This window comes from Calonectris borealis, chromosome 1, assembly GCF_964195595.1.
Source record: "Calonectris borealis chromosome 1, bCalBor7.hap1.2, whole genome shotgun sequence".
Taxonomy (NCBI): Eukaryota; Metazoa; Chordata; class Aves; order Procellariiformes; family Procellariidae; genus Calonectris; species Calonectris borealis.
In genome coordinates, this window is record NC_134312.1 from 1,509,805 (window position 1) to 1,526,045 (window position 16,241).

General features: G+C 49.3%; 1 protein-coding gene across 3 annotated transcripts in view; it reads left to right on the forward strand.

Moving 5' to 3' along the window:
- Positions 1-16,241, forward strand: part of AHCYL2 (adenosylhomocysteinase like 2) — a 110,719-nt gene that overhangs the window by 90,677 nt on the left and 3,801 nt on the right. For all 3 annotated transcript variants that reach the window (XM_075141520.1, XM_075141529.1, XM_075141539.1), the window contains 10 exons: positions 3,925-4,031; positions 5,794-5,910; positions 10,078-10,141; positions 11,255-11,343; positions 12,878-12,948; positions 13,087-13,181; positions 13,984-14,082; positions 14,516-14,584; positions 14,670-14,748; positions 15,528-15,648. In XM_075141520.1, coding sequence (XP_074997621.1) covers positions 3,925-4,031; positions 5,794-5,910; positions 10,078-10,141; positions 11,255-11,343; positions 12,878-12,948; positions 13,087-13,181; positions 13,984-14,082; positions 14,516-14,584; positions 14,670-14,748; positions 15,528-15,648 — 911 coding nt within the window. The remainder of the gene's footprint in view (positions 1-3,924; positions 4,032-5,793; positions 5,911-10,077; positions 10,142-11,254; positions 11,344-12,877; positions 12,949-13,086; positions 13,182-13,983; positions 14,083-14,515; positions 14,585-14,669; positions 14,749-15,527; positions 15,649-16,241) is intronic.

Consider the following 16,241-nt stretch of genomic DNA (forward strand, 5'->3'; position numbering starts at 1 on the left):
CAGGGCTGAGAGTTTGGTTTTCTTTGCAGCATAAAGTGATCTAGGACCACGCTGCCGCCGGGGCATTTCGATGCCGCCTCCGACCATGCCTTCCTGCCACCTCCTTCCGTTTTCACCAGTCATTTTCTGTAGAGAGTTATTTTCAACCACGTTGCTGAGCTAATCCTAGCTAATTTTAATCAGCTTGTTTTTGGCAAGATCAACCACGTGGTGTCGGCTGTTGCCCCAAGAGAGTTGGAAGGGGGACAGGGTGAGACTTTCGGTGGCAGCGGGATCTTAGATGGGTTTAAAGAGGTTGTAAAATGGCACCCTGAGACACCGGTTTCTTTCGTGGAAGAACCAGAGATTTTCTGCTGGAGAAAACGTGAAATGGAAGGACTGAGAAGTCTCAGCCCTTCTGTGCAGACAGCAATGTGAAACTGGTTACTTGGAGAGAAAAGCACTGAGAGAGAAACACCTACCAAGGGGACATGGATACACCAGATCAGTCAAAAATCATAAAAATTCAGGGTGAGTACTGCTGTGAAGGAGCAGGACTAGATATCTCCGGGTGCTTGGGTCAGAGGATGGTCCCATCTCCAAAGAGAGAAATGTCCCTGCAGGCACAGGGTGGTAGGAAGATGTTTTTCACAGGCGTGACCACTCCAGCACGCTCTGCTCCCAGATGAAAGTGCCAAAATCAAGAGGGAGGTTGATGAGCCGCAGCCGGGAGCGTTGGTTTGCAGATCGTGCCGCTCGGTGGGCGTCAGGCAGCAGCACCAAGAGGCAGAGCGAAGCTCACATCTATAACGGCTGATTTTCTGTACGAAAAATTCTTTGCATGTCAAATAAAGGCTTTTTTCCCAGAAAAAAATCTGCCTGGGAAGAATTCGAAGGAAGGCAGATAACTCGTGTAAAGCTGAGGAAACTGCAGGAATATGGGGCACGTACCACGGGCTTTGCCGTCAGCTGTTTGGGGCTGCTACACAAAGGTGACCTTCCATCAAAAACGAGTTCCTCCATTGATTTGGTTTGTTTTTTTTCATCTTCTGTCCTCCTACGAAAGAGGAAACTGCCAACCCCCAGAATTCTCTCTTAGAAAGAGGATTATGTGCCCTATTAAATGGGGATTAATGAAATGAAGACGTCCTGGGAGCCCAGCTGCTGAATTCCTACCTCGGCTGGCCCAGGAGAGCTTCTCAGCCCGCTTAACCCTTACCTGCCTCTGCTTCCCAGCCTGTGAACGGGAGGTGGACCTGGGGGTTCCCTGGAGACTCAAGAGAGTTGGGTCTGTGTGGAAGACGCGTGCTCTGCTCTGGCAGGGGACCACGTGCTTTCCAGACATTCGTGGAGGAGCAGCTGCTACCCACAGCGTTCATCTTCAGGGGAAAATCCTGAAATTTAGAGAGAAAAAGGTTGTGATAGGACGTAGCATTTCCAAGCAACTCTTTGCTCACGGATGTCAGGGTGGTGGCTCCGCGCAGCCACCACGTCGTGTCGTGACAAAGCTCAGGAACGTCGTCTTTGCGCCCGCAATGGGGCTTCTGTCGCAGGAGCACGGTGGGAGTGTGAAGTTTTTCTGGGTGGCTGCAGATGCTGGTGGGAGAGGTGCAGACGCCTGCGGCGGGGGGTCCCTGCCAGGCTCTACCGCCAGCCAACGAGCAGAGATGCTTCTGCCCAGGTTTGACATCTGCATTTTAGGACACCAGCACACCCCACCAGTGGGTTAATAAGGGCTGGCTTGACGGTCAGAAGTCTTGAACGTTGGTGTGGGGGTCATGCAAAGAGGAGGAGGAAGAGGAGGAGGATGATGATGATGCAGTCAGAAGTCTTTGATGTTGGTGTAGAGAACACGCAAAGAGGAGGAGGATGATGATGATGATGCAGTCAGAAGTCTTTGACGTTGGTATAGAGAACATGCAAAGAGGAGGATGATGATGATGCAGTCAGAAGTCTTTGATGTTGGTGTAGAGAACACGCAAAGAGGAGGAGGATGATGATGATGATGCAGTCAGAAGTCTTTGACGTTGGTATAGAGAACATGCAAAGAGGAGGATGACGATGATGCAGTCAGAAGTCTTTGATGTTGGTGTAGAGAACACGCAAAGAGGAGGAGGATGACGACGACGATGCAGTCAGAAGTCTGACGTTGACGTAGGGAATGTGCAAAGAGGAGGGTGATGATGATAGGGAACAAGCAAAGAGGATGATGGTGATGCAGTCAGAAGTCCTTGACCTTGGTATAGGGAACATGCAAAGAGGAGGAGGATGATAACAATAACTCGGGGCAATGTGCTCTCAGCCAGCCCGGCTAGCACAGGCCCTTGGCACTTCACCTGCCGCTCGGTGAAATCTGCTCCCTGTTTTTTCTTGAGTCTGAGTCTAAGTCCCACCTTGCTTGGGCACTGCTTGGGCCACCTGAGGCCACCTGGGTGGCAGGAGGACTTGGGGAAATGCACGTGTGTGGGTTTTTTCTTTCCTTGTATCTTCTTCCCCAGACACCTCTTTGTGGTACCCCAGTGGGTCCCTCCTTGAAGCATTTAGGGCTCAGCACCCTCCTTGGGTTTGGCTGTGTGTTGAGGTGTAGCAGGCGATGACCCAAAGTGGTTGGGACTGGGGCCACGTTCATTACAAGGAAAGCGTGTAGGATACAAACGAGACTCCTGATGAACTCCACCGCCTATCACTAGCAGTGAAATTTTCTGTAATTATCAGAGGTTCTGTACCCACAGGGGTAAAAAATAAGCCTTGGCTTGAAGTCTTTGATTATCCTGGCGACACTATAGCACCCCACAAAAACACCTGAATAACATCAACCCGTGCGAAGGTGCCTCTGGATGTACGTGTTGGACTTCTTGCAGCGTTACGACTTTCATGTCCAAAGCCATTACCAGGTATTTCTATACGCTGGATGATTGTAACACCAGCAGAGAATAGATGAGCTCTTACGCATCTCTTTTCGCTGCAATTTTTAGATTTCTGTGGCCAAATTGTTTTCATGTCTGTCCTTTCCGAAGCACTTTTTCAAAGGGCACCTTTACTTGCTCATCTTTAATATTTTTATTAAAGCAGTAAGTCTCTGGCTTTCTCTGCCGCCCTGAAATGTGTCATTAGGAGAAAATGGTGGCTCGGGAGACTTGTGATCTGATAAAGAAGAGTTTTGTACTTCTGTGATTGAGGTTCAAAGCAGATGAAATGGGCAGAGACCCAAAGCTGTTGTCTAAAAGAAGTTCAGTATTTTTAATATGCAGTGTTTTATGATGCAGTTACGTTAGAATTGGCTTTAGCGGCTCTGCACCCTCCTCCTCCATCCCCCTGCTCCATCCCCCTGCTCCATCCTCCTCCATCCCCCTGCTCCATCCCCCTGCTCCATCCTCCTCCTCCATCCTCCTCCATCCTCCTCCATCCTCCTCCATCCTCCTCCATCCCCCTGCTCCATCCCCCTGCTCCATCCCCCTGCTCCATCCTCCTCCTCCTCCATCCTCCTCCATCCTCCTCCTCCATCCTCCTCCATCCTCCTCCATCCTCCTCCATCCTCCATCCTCCTCCTCCTCCATCTTGCTCCTGCATGCTCCTCCTCCTCCCTCCTCCATTAGCAGTCATATTAGAAAAGCTGATGACTGTGTATGGTTCAAAGGCTTTTCCATCTGTGCTTCTGGGAGACGGGGAGAGAGGAGCTTCCACAGCAATTTTCCGTGTTTCCCTGGTCTCATTGTAAACATCGAGGTCTGCCGTGTTTGTCTGACCTGTTGCCTTTCCAGCACAACGTCAGTGCTCTGAATAGTCAAGCAGAGTGGTCTCACCTAAGCTGTGGTATCTGAGATGCCAAAACATGGGCTTGATGAGGAATGATTGGAGCGTGTGATTCATCCCTTGTACCTTTCTGGGGTCAGCAGCCCTTACTGGATCTTCAGAGCGGTGACTCTGTGGTTATTTTTATTGCAGATCTTGGATGACGGAGGAGATCTCACTCACTGGATTTACAAGAAGTATCCCAACATGTTTAAGAAGATCAAAGGGATAGTAGAGGAGAGCGTGACTGGTGTCCACAGGTAACGGGACAGGATGGACTGCGAGCACGGAGATGTTTGCACAAAAGCATCTTCTGCCTCAGGGCACGGGTAGCAAAAGATCCCCAAGCTGTAAGGTGCCACCGACTCAGCTGAATGTTGAGCCTCCTCATGCGTGGTCTGTGGTTTTCCTTCAGCGTGGGCTCGGCTTTCCCGTAAGAACTGTTCTAAATCTCTTGTGTCGTAAAGCAGTAGACTTGGAACTACTGCTCTGAACTTCAGGGGAGGAGTAGAAGCAGCTACCGACCATTGCGTGGCTGGAAGAAGTGCACAAGGTCTTGTTTTTCCAGCTGAAATAGGGGCGATGGTTATCTCGCCTCGTTTTACAGGGGAGAAAAGGAGGGGATGAGGGTGTTGCACAAGAAGGGGTGGGCTTCGGGGAAAGTCCTAAACTAAACCTATGGGAAGAAGTGAGATGTGGGAAGAGGAGATGAGGCTCTAGTTGGGGTGGGAGCCCGGAAAGGGAGAACGACAGAGATGCAGCCCCGGGACTGAGCGGCACCCATCAGTCTGCGGCAGCAGGATTGTGACGGGAGAGGCGGCTCCCGGGTGGGGCAGGTATCGGAGGAGCTTTTCCAGTGGCGTTAATCGTATCACAGGTGACAGAAAATAGGGGGCTGAGGAGAAGAGCAGCAGACTCTGCTTTTTTCTTTATTTTTGCAGGGAGAAAGGCTTGGCTGCAGCTCTTGGAGCTGGCTGAGAGTTTGAGGTGCAGGCAGCCCTCGAAACAGAGAAACGAAATATTTGAAAGAAGGAAGCGACCGATTCAGGTTTGCAGCCAGTGGGGTCAAGAAAAGGACCTGATAATATTTTTAGCATCAGGAATCGTTCCCCGTGTGGGCAAAAGAGATGTGCAAAAACAAAGCAATGTCAAAAATTGTCCCCCGCGGTCTCGTGCCAGCAGCGAGGTTGTTTTCTGAGGTTGGTGGTATCGATGCGTGTCCCCTTACCTCCAGGGGACAGACAACGTGGGGACTGGGGCTCCCCAGATGACAAACTGAGACTGGGGAGAGACCTGGAGGTGGTCTGTAGAGACTGACCGAGGGAGCAGGTTCTCCTTCCCAAGGTCTGGAGCAGGGAGATGATTTTCAGATTCTCTTCCTAGCCGTAGGGTAGCGTTTGGCTTCGGTTTTAGTGGTTTTGCTGCTGCCGGTTCAGTCTGCTCTCAGAAGTAGGAGGTCAGGTTGGTGTCTTCCCCACCCTGGTTGCTTCTTGTACTACATCTCGGTGATTACACTCCTGCTGCTGTTCGAATGGGTGTTTTGTTGCAGGTGTTGATCGCAGCAGCTTCGCAGTGCTGTGAATGTTACCCTTCTGTGGCCATTTCTATCTGTCTTGAGCTGTAAGAGCTTGGGGAATTACAGGAGCTCTCATCTTATGTTGTCTGAAGCAGGATTTGGGGATTGTGTCCTTTTGAGGACATCAGAGGATGGTCTAATATCAACAGTTTTGAGGCACATGGCATCTAGAGCACCTTCTGATCTCTGCTAATTGAGGTTTTTATGAAATGCCTCTTGCCAACCTGGTAGTTTTTCAGTAGGGGAGGGAAACGGGTACAAACGTCTGCGGAAGGAAGAGTCCTATTTCTCCTCCTGAAATGAGGAGCTCCTGTTAAGAGGTGATCTTTGACCTTCCAGACGGGTACTGCTTACTCCAGCAAAACAAGACCTGGAGAGCACACAACGGTAGAGTGTAGGGAAATATTTTTCTATTGATCATCTGTTTCTTCCCATATTCGTAACAGGCTGTACCAGTTGTCCAAAGCGGGGAAGCTCTGCGTCCCAGCCATGAATGTCAACGACTCGGTCACAAAGCAGAAGTTTGACAACCTGTACTGCTGCAGAGAGTCCATCCTGGATGGGTGCGTACATGTCCACCCAAACGGGGCCGTGTCGCTTGCTGGGGTCGACCCCACAGGGAACTGGGTCCATGGATCTGTCATACGTGCCACTTTAGACCATTTTAGATCAATTGATGTGTCAGAGGAGAACAAAGACCTTTTGGTCTTTCCTGGTCCATCCTATTTGTGTGGGAATCTGCAAGGTGTTTTGAGACAGCAGCTATGTCTCTACGGGTCAGAAGGTCCTAAGACTTGTTTCTACAATTGTATGTAAAGCTCTACAAACATATGCACACCAGAAAACAAACGTTGAATTTTGTGTTTGTAGGATAATGATCTTGCAGCAAAGACGTTAGCATCTCTAGAAGTCTGGATTCATATTTTTAACCCAGCTACATGTATGAATGGGGCACATCACTTAAATTCTGCCTCTGCTCCTCTTTTTGTGGAAAGCACGTCTTCTCTTTTCCCAGAGTGTCTGGAAGACACATCAGATATTTTGTTAGCCATAGTCATATAAGACACTTCCCAGTGCCCTTCAAGGGAGCTCACCGAGTCTTTGTGCTCTCAGGGTGATGTTGCCCTTCCATGTGTGTAGGTGACTCAATGCATTTTCCCTTCTCGGTGAGTGTGACTGGAGCTGTGTTCAAGCCCTGCAGCGTCTCGTACTCCGTGTTAGGACTTCAGAACTCCTCACATATGGCTACAATACTCCTTCCCATCCCTCTTACCTTTGTGGCATCAGGGTAAAACCCATCTGTGTCTGTTGCGTGTGTGTATGAGTCGACCAGCTGCTTCATCACAACATTTTTTGCCTTTCTAATTTCCTTTTTTTATCCTCTCCTGTGAATATACAATAAACTGAAAGAAAGCAAGAAAATAGAAGAGGTTCTGGTAGATCAAGACTTTACACCATAACAGTTGCATGTCCAAAGTGTAGACTTAAGAGCCTAAGGATTAAACCCTGTCCTTCAGCTGAGCAATAGGTGCAGAAGTGGGAAGGACAGGGCTGATGAGTGCTTTATCCACCTCTTCCCACCCTGGTCCTGCAGGATTTACAGCCACATGCCGTACAAGCACGCAGAAGAGTGTTTGCTTCCCTCTGTGCTCCCTCCCCAGGATCCCATCAGGCAGACCGTGGGACTGGGAGCAGCTCTGCAGCGTCCTGATGGTGCTGTATTTTTTAGGATCGGATGGGAATCAGTCGCTGACGGATACGTGGGCACCGGGAACATGATGTATCTTCTGAGATTGTTGGTCTTGAGATGCAGTGCAAAGTACTTGAAGTTGTGATCTAGAGACAGTGTAAATCTCTTTCTTTTTCTCTCTCCCTCTCTTTTTTTTCTTTATTTGGATGGAATGGGGTGTCTGTGTCCCCACGGCCTCCACCCCAAATTTTGTCAAAGCCAAGTGAGATTAGGACAAGTTTTATTCTTACAGTTCAGACTAGGACGTACTGCATCTGATAATGGTCCCGGTAGACAAGTAAGCACAGAAGCAAGGACAAATTTGACTTTCTGGACTGGCGTTGATGCTGATGAGATGAATACCACAGGAAAGATTGCCTGCTCTGTGCCAGGTAGCTGTGGTGGGGAGGAGGAACCCTCCATGGAGAAGACAGCCTGCTTCAAGAGAAAAGACTTTTTTCATGTTGATAACTTGGTATGGCTTAAAGTTTAAACAAGTCTTGAGATCTGCAGTTCTCGAGAACTTGCCAACGTAGAAATGTCGCCTTCTGTTTAATCAAAGTCCATCTGGCGGTGCTCTTGGCGTTCAGCTGTGCTACCACTGCCTTCAGTCTGGTAGCACTAGAGTTTTCAGAGACCCAACGTAGACTTCCCTGTTGATGGTGGACTCTACTCAACATCTTTAACATCTAACATTTAGATTGGACTTTAGGAAAAATTTCTTTACTGAAAGAGTGGTCAGGCCTTGGAACAGGCTGCCCAGGGAAGTGGTGGAGTCCCATCCCTGGAGGTAAAGACGTGCAGATGAGGTGCTTAGGGACATGGTTTAGTGAGCCTGGTGGTGTTGGATTGACGGTTGGACTTGATGATCTTAGAGGTCTTTTCCAACCTTAATGATTCTATGATTCTATGATCTCTCTCCCAAATCTTTGTGGGATATGTAGTAGAGTGCCTCATTTGTCACCTCGGCTTTGAAGGGGTTTTCCTGGTAGTGGTCATCTTGACCAGGAGAAGTGAAGAAGACTCCTGTTTATTAAACCTGTGTGTCCAAATACAGGGACGTGAAGATGATCTTTAAAATGTGTGCAAGTGCCATGTGAGTTAGTGAACCACCAGATATGCTTCCCTGGGTGTTCCGCTGCACTTGCAGTTTCTTCCCCACACTTCCATCACACGTTGTTCTAAAAGACTAAATTTTGGGCTCCTTGTCAAGTCAGCAGTGATAGAATCTGGCTTTTCCATGCCAAGATGTTTCATTACAGAACCTGACACTGCAAACAGCCAGTGGTTTCTTGCCCTTCCTGCCCATCAAAACTGGAAAAGTTTGATCAAAATCATCAGCTGGTCTCCAAAGCACGTACAATCTGTGAAGCTGTGATGTGGAGCAGCGACCTCCAAGATGCAATGTGTCGCTAACTGGGCTTTGCTAGAAGCAATAATGGGAAAAATGAGGGTGGTGAGACGCTGACCCAGGTTGCCCAGAGAGGTGGTTGATGCCCCATCCCTGGGAACATTCCAGGTCAGGTTGGACGGGGCTCTGAGCAACCTGATCTGGTTGAAGATGGCCCTACTTATTGCAGGGGGGGTGGACTAGATGACCTTTAAAGGTCCCTTCCAACCCAAACCATTCTGTGATTCAATGAAAACATCTTGATGAAGTAATTCTTTTAATTAAGTAGCCCTTCCTTCTTTATTATGGCCATGCCTCGGCTCTGTGGAGCAGGGTTCAAGACACACAAGGCAGCCTCTGTCGTGGGGGTCGGCTGCCCGGTGAAGAGTTGCCCCCAAATTTTGACTGTCCGAGGACACAACTTTTAGCTCCATGTTGCATGTGTAGCAGATGCTGTCAGTGGCTAAGAAACATTAGAATCTTTAAAATCTTTATCTTGTTGTCTTGGGTTGTGATGGATGATGGACATCATGGGTAGGTAAGTTGGGTTTTAAGTCTGGCCCAGGCATCTAAAACTGGGCCAAGGGAAATCTGAGCAGAGGTGCAGTTAAATCTGCTGTGGTTTTTATCTAAATTCTTTTGGAAATGTAAGGGAGTTTCACCTTCCCTGCGCTGCTAACCTATTTACTCGTGTGCTAAAAATAGCCTGTAATGTAGGACATTTTTAGGGAGAAACCAGAAGGAAACCGAGTGGAAAGGAAAGCTTTATTTCTGGAAAGCACTGGGATTCTGGCAATAAATTACCACTTTCCTGCTTCTTCTGTAGTTATTTCTGTGGGGTATTTTGAATTTAAAAGGCAAATTAAGAAAAAAATTTTTTTTAGAAGATTTTAAATATTTCTGGAGTACCAAAACAAAGGGATCCAATAAAAAAAAAAAACAACCACAAAAAAGGGATCCAAACAATAAATCCTTTCTCTTTGTTGCGTTTCACTGGTAGCACCCACCTTACCAAGGGAAAAAGTCAGGTTTTTGGTGCCTTTCGGGTCCTCTCTGCACCCAGAATTGCTGTGTGTCCTCAGGGATACAGGATACATCCATGGTGCTTAGGAGGAGCAAACTGAGAAGGACCGCTGTCCTTCACAGCGTCGTCAGCGGAATATCATAGAATGGTTTGGGCTGGAAGGGACCTTAAAGGCCATCTAGTCCAACCCCCCTGCCATGGGCAGGGACACCTTCCACCAGACCAGGTTGCTCAGAGCCCCGTCCAACCTGACCTTGAACACTTCCAGGGATGGGGCATCCACAGCTTCTCTGGGCAACCTGTTCGTGCCTCACCACCCTCATAGTGAAGAATTTCTTCCTTATATCTGATCTAAATCTACCTTCTTTCAGTTTAAAGCCATTCCCCCTTGTCCTATCGCTACATGCCCTTGCAAAAAGTCTGTCCCCATCTTTCTTCTAAGCCCCTTTAAGCACTGAAAGGCTGCAATAAGGTCTCCTCGGAGCCTTCTCCTCTCCAGGCTGAACAACCCCAACTCTCTCAGCCTGTAAGAATAGATCTTACTGCTGTTCTTTAATTGTTTTTTTTTTTTTTTTCTTTTTCCTTAGCCTTAAAAGGACAACAGACATGATGTTTGGAGGAAAGCAAGTAGTGGTTTGTGGCTACGGGGAGGTAAGGGGTTCATATTTTTACATGCGGGTACTGCATGTAAGATCGGCACATCCTTTGCATGGCTTTATCCGACGGGGCTTTTCTGTCCTCGTGGCTTTTCTCTGCATCTGCAGGTATCTTCAAACCCAACGGGTTTGCCAAAACTGAAGATTTTCTTGATTTCCAGTAGATTTCTTTAGTATTAAACAGATACCAAACCTGAATCTTAAAAGACATGAGTATTAAGTATTCTGAACATCTTTAATACCTGAATATTGACATATCCAAATATTAATATATCATACATTAATACATCATACATTAATATATCATATATTAATTGTGTTAATGTTTATATTATATTCTATTTAATATAATATTAAAATATTCAGAGGCTGGGTTCTGCAGCTGTACTGTGCAGCCGCAGCGTGGCGTGCTGAAGCGTGGTCAAGCAAGATAAGTTAATCTTGACTTATCCCTGTGCTTTCACCCCCAAATGGAGGAATCCTCTCTCGAGGCGAGATTGGGATATTCACCCTTCGGCAGTTCTTGTCGGGGCCAGTTAACACCAGTTATGGTGGGCTGTGCTGTGGGTGCTGTACTGGGACTTTTTTTTTTTTTCCCAAAAAGCTGAAATGGGACAATTTTCTCACGTGTAATCGCATTTTTGGGGAACCCTTGGTCACTTAACTGTTCACCTGAATTCCCCTGCGAGCTGCACCGTATGTGCTGTGTAAAGGTTAAAGCTCGTTAGCCCTCAGAGATTAAACCATTAAGCTTCCTAAATAGAGTGAAGGTTACAAGAGACTCTTAAACTTTCCCTGAGATAAGTGTAATCTCTCGTTATCGTGATGCTGTCGTGATGTTTTGGCGGAAAAAGAACTCCCTGGGACCAAAACGAACGGCACATTTATATTTTTTAGTGCTTCTCTTAGCTAAGCTGGGCCTGACTCAGGTCCTAGATTACTCCAAATCCAGGAATTTCGTGCACCCAAAAATTGAGTATAGGGGGGTTGCAAAGGGCTCTTGGGGCTGCAGAAGAGGCGCCCGCAGTCGTACATCCCCCATAAGCTTCCCACGGCTGCACTGATGCTCGGCGTCTCCCTCTTCCTCTCTGCTCTTCTCCCTCCCCAGGTTGGAAAGGGCTGCTGTGCTGCGTTGAAGGCCATGGGCTCCATAGTCTACGTGACAGAGATCGACCCGATCTGTGCCCTCCAGGCCTGGTAAGCAGTCGCACCGAGCCCGGCTTCTTCTTTAGGCTTTTTTTCCCCAGAAAAACCACGGCCAGAAACCACTCGGCAGCGGTCCCTCCCGAGAGGGATGCTGGTGCGAGGTTCGTGGCTTCTCTGCACCCTTGGAGGGACCCAGAGCTCTCCTACGGCCAGAAAAGGGCTCCGGCACTAAAACATCACCCGGTTTATCTGTATCCCACGTGCCAGCTTGCATAATCATAACCACAGTAGCCAAGAGTTTAACGATATGGCTTGAAAGAGTTTAACGATATGGCTTGAAGGAGTTTAACGATATGGCTTGAAGGAGTTTAACGATATGGCTTGAAAGGGCGTTGGGAGTGAACTGCGACCTTTGGAGTGCAAACCCGGGCTTTACTGTGCTGTGCACACACCTCACCCGAGGGATATTTTGGTTTCTGTGACCACCCACCCCTCACAAACCTCTCCTCACTGACGCCGGTACCCTGACGCAGGGCTGAAAGCACTGTCCCCTCGCGCGGGCACGCTGCAATTATACCCGACCTCGTTTCCCCCAGGTAAAGCTTGTTCTGGTGCAGAGATGCTGCTTCTGCATCCCAAGCTGCGAGATGGGACGTGGCTATGAAAGCAGAGTCCCAAAAACACCCGGACCCTTATTAAACCCGCAGCCTCTTCCTAACAGCAAGCTTTCAAAGGGCTATTGCGGTGAGAAAACTAATAAGCCCTGCTTAATTAGCAGAGCTGATCAACTTTCAGTTTGCTTTACGACCTTCACGAGTGGCACATCCAGCACCCGCATCCCTAATTATGACTTTGGTTGTTTGCAGCAGCCCCTTCCCTGACTCTGCACAAGACAACACCGCGCGGCCCCTCTTGTAAGGAGTTTGCAGTGGGGGGAAAAAAAAAACAGTAAATGGGACATACAGCAGAAAAAAATTACTTTTTTTTATAGTAACTACGATTTTGCAGCCTGTGACAGTCACAGAAAGAAGTTCTCGGGAGGACTGTCAACAAATCCTAAAAAAAATCCTGCCCTTGTTATCCGATGTGCTGAACGCACCTTGCTCGGTGAAGTCGGGAAAGACTTGCTGAGTGCTCAGCACTCCTAAAGGTGGTGTAGGTGCCTAAATATGGATTGCGAGGTTAACGGTAGACATCTGGGGGGGGTTTAAGGTGATCTAAAGCCGTATCAGAAAGGATTCTGCAGCGGGAGGGCCTGTCTGCATCTTCTGGATGTACTTTGCAGGAGTAACAGCTTTAAAAAAAGCCGTCTCGATTGAAAATGGAGATTTGCAGATGCGGAGGCCCTGACAAAAAATGTGAAACCCCCAAAATCCCTTTTCACTTCTCCCCACAACGGTCCAAATCCTCCGGGTTGCCTCCAGAAACCCTCCTAATGGCTTGGGGTACCTGGCCCTTTCCCTGCTGCCTTGCTGTTTTCCAGTCTGGCATTAGAAAGTTAAAATGAGTATCTGGTGGGGTTTTTTCCTGGTTTTGGCATGGTTTTGCTGCTTCTCAGACTACTTTTTCCCCCCTTTCCTCTTAGCATGGATGGATTCCGGCTCGTGAAACTCAATGAAGTCATCAGACAAGTTGACATCGTCATCACCTGCACAGGTACGCGGTCCCCGAGGCAGGAGGACGGGTCGTCAGCGATGCGCACCCCGTAATCGGGTCCATCTTTTTCCAAAGGAAAAGGCAAAAAGGTGGAGAAAGTGAACATGGGTATTTATTGCGGATATTGCTGTCTGGCAGGCAACAAGAACGTGGTGACCAGGGAACACCTGGATCGGATGAAGAACAGTTGCATCGTCTGCAACATGGGGCACTCCAACACCGAGATCGACGTGGTGAGCGCAGGGACGCGCGTCGGGCGCAGGGACGGCACGGGGTGGGGTGACGCTGCTTTCGGGACCCTTCGGCAGCCGTGTCTGACCCGAGCCGCTTTAGCAAGCACCTGGGGGGAGATAAAATAATCCGTCGCTCCCCGTGTCTCAGCAGACACTGTCAGATATGTTGTCATCGTCCCTGCGATCCCAAAGGATGCCAGCGAGCCAGACAGATTGCTCCAGCTTCCAGCGGAGTGTCTGGTGTCCACCAGCCTCGTACCTTCCCCTAGAGAGTCGGTGAATCACCTTTCCAGCCCAGTCCCTCTGCTTTTGTGTTATTATACCATTAAGACCCAGCCAAGAGTTCAGCTTGGTGCAACACAGCACGCTCAACCCCACCGCGCTTTACCGAACGGCACCGAAATCTGCTCGTCTGTGCTTAGAGTTGAGTAGAAAACCAGGAGAATCTTGTCTGAAGGTCAGTGGAGAATTGCTCGGCCAAACCCATGGGTTTAAAGCCGTTTTCTGCGCTGGAAAGAAGTGACCGCAGCCATGCACAGTTTAGTTGGTGACCATGAATCCTCTTCAGCCTGAAGAGCTTGAACAATAGTTGTTGCTGGAGCTTTGATGTATTGTAATCATAAAAATAGTTCCAGGTTGTGATTCATAAAGGTTTCATTGGTCTGGGACTGCGACCGGTCCCAAAGGAAACCATAAGCCCAGGACAATGTCAGCGAGTTGCTTCCTCTTTTCATTCCTGTTATGTAGCTTCTGGTTTTTGATCTTTTGCCAGTGCTTTAACTATTTTAACACTGTGTTTCAGGCAAGCCTGCGTACACCCGAGCTGACCTGGGAGAGGGTGAGGTCCCAGGTGGACCATGTCATCTGGCCAGACGGGAAGAGAATAGTCCTTCTGGCGGAGGTGAGCTGCAGGCAAAGGAGCAGGAATTGCAACCTCTTCTCTGCTTGCAGAGGAAGAAAACAAGGGCTGGATGAGCGGTGGAGCCGAAATGCATCCAGAAATCACCTCCTTGGGCCTCAGCAGCTCAATAGTCCCTCTGGTCGAAAGGGTTGGTGTGACCCTGGTTTGGCCCATGGGTTACTGGAACGCAGAAAAGCTCCTGTGTTTTTCTTTATCCCACTCCAGGGTATTTCCCACAGGGTATTTTATCAGATTTTCACTTCTAAATAGTTTTACTGAGTTATAAGGGCAATATCTTGGGATTCAAGTGCATGTGATAAATGGTGCTTCATCCCAGAAGGGACGCGTTTCAGGGGTGGTTCTTGTCCCTTCTGTAGGGTTGTAAACTGGTTTTGGTGCCGTGTTGAGTTAACAACCCGTTTTTGCTTCCCAGGGCCGCCTGCTGAACCTGAGCTGCTCCACCGTCCCCACCTTCGTCTTGTCCATCACTGCCACCACGCAGGCGAGTAGGGTTTGGGCTGAGCTGAAAGCAGCCTCTCGCTCCGTAGCGGGCAGCAGTTACTTACCTAAGTGTCTTCTCCATCCAGGCTTTGGCTCTGATAGAGCTGTACAACGCTCCCGAAGGCCGCTACAAGCAAGACGTGTACTTGCTGCCTAAGAAAATGGGTAAAGATGCACTCGTTGCCTTCTCTTTTTTGGTTTTGAGATTGAACAGATGGGAGGTTTTGCTAGGCTGGGCTGAGGACGGCAGGGCATCGCAGCCTCCCGGGCTCTCTTGTTTGCCTCCCTGCCAAGCTCAGGGTCTTCCAGCAAGTTCTTCCCACTGGGTCTGGGCTCTTCGCTAAATTGGACGCGTTTTTTCTCTGTCCCACCTGGGGAAAACAGGCTGACGCACTTGGCCGACCGCAGGAGTCCCTCCGCGCTGGTGCAGGGGATTTTCATGTAGGGCTTCTGCCAGCAGAGCTGCCTTCGTTGGCTGCGAAGACATGTAGTCCCTGACCACCAGCTCTGCCAGCAGAACCCCCTCCTGAGGACACAAGCTATACTGACCTCGCTTTTGCTGCAAAACTGGACTTTTTTGTGTTAATTGTATTTTTTGAGACCAGCTTGTCCCTAGCTTGGGCATTAGGTGTCACCAACCAGAAACGTCCAGCGGCTCCTGCGTCAGCAGAGCATCCAAGCCTGCCCAAGGGTACAGCGTAACGCAGCGGCAGGCGCAGGAGTCCTGCTAGAAGGGTATTTCAGAGAAAGGTTTTCCCCTCTGACTCAAAATAGATGAGAGCCTTGGTTTTCCCCGTTCAGGGTGAAAAGCAGTCCCGCAATTTAGCAGCAACGGTGCGAGGAGTGATGCCTTTCCCAGCTGGGGCTTTAGGGACCTGGTGCACCGCAGGAGGGGACTCGTTACCTTCCCTTTCCCCTACTAACGAGGCTTGAAATCGTTTCAGACGAGTACGTGGCAAGCCTTCACCTCCCAACCTTCGATGCCCACCTGACAGAACTAACGGATGAACAAGCAAAATACCTGGGACTGAATAAGAACGGACCTTTCAAACCAAACTACTACAGGTGCTGCTCCTCAGCCTCTCTCTTTCTTCTGCCGTGAGCGCGGGGTACGCGTGCGGGGAGGACAGAGGGGTTTAATCCCACCGGTCCCCGGAGAAGGTATCACAGGCCTTCTGATAATTCCCATCGCCACGTAGGAAGTGGTCCGGCCGGGAAGGGGACCGGTGGTTGGAGCGGTGACGCAGAGCGCTTGGCAGGACACGGGCCCTTTGTATCTGGCAGCAGCTGTCACCCGGACGTGGCAAACGGCAGAGCGATGCCATCCGGCCAACTCAGATGACAGCTTTATTTTTAAAGTTTGACGAAGGACGAGATGGCGCAGAGCAGCGTTCGCCCCTCGCACCAGGGGCTGCCCGGGCGGGCTCTGCGTGATGGCTCTCCTCCCCCAGCGTGGGCTGTGCTGATCCCCCAAAATAATAATAATTTTCAGTATGAGCCCCTGGATCGCTTCCCTTTCCAGGCGTATGTTTGTAGCCAACACTGCAACGCATTTTTTACCGTGAAAATGAAACGGCTTTGCACAAACACAGGTCAGCTTGGGGGGGGTTGAAGTCTCGATCCTTTTCTTGCAAGGAAAGGCATTTTCTTGGCACGCA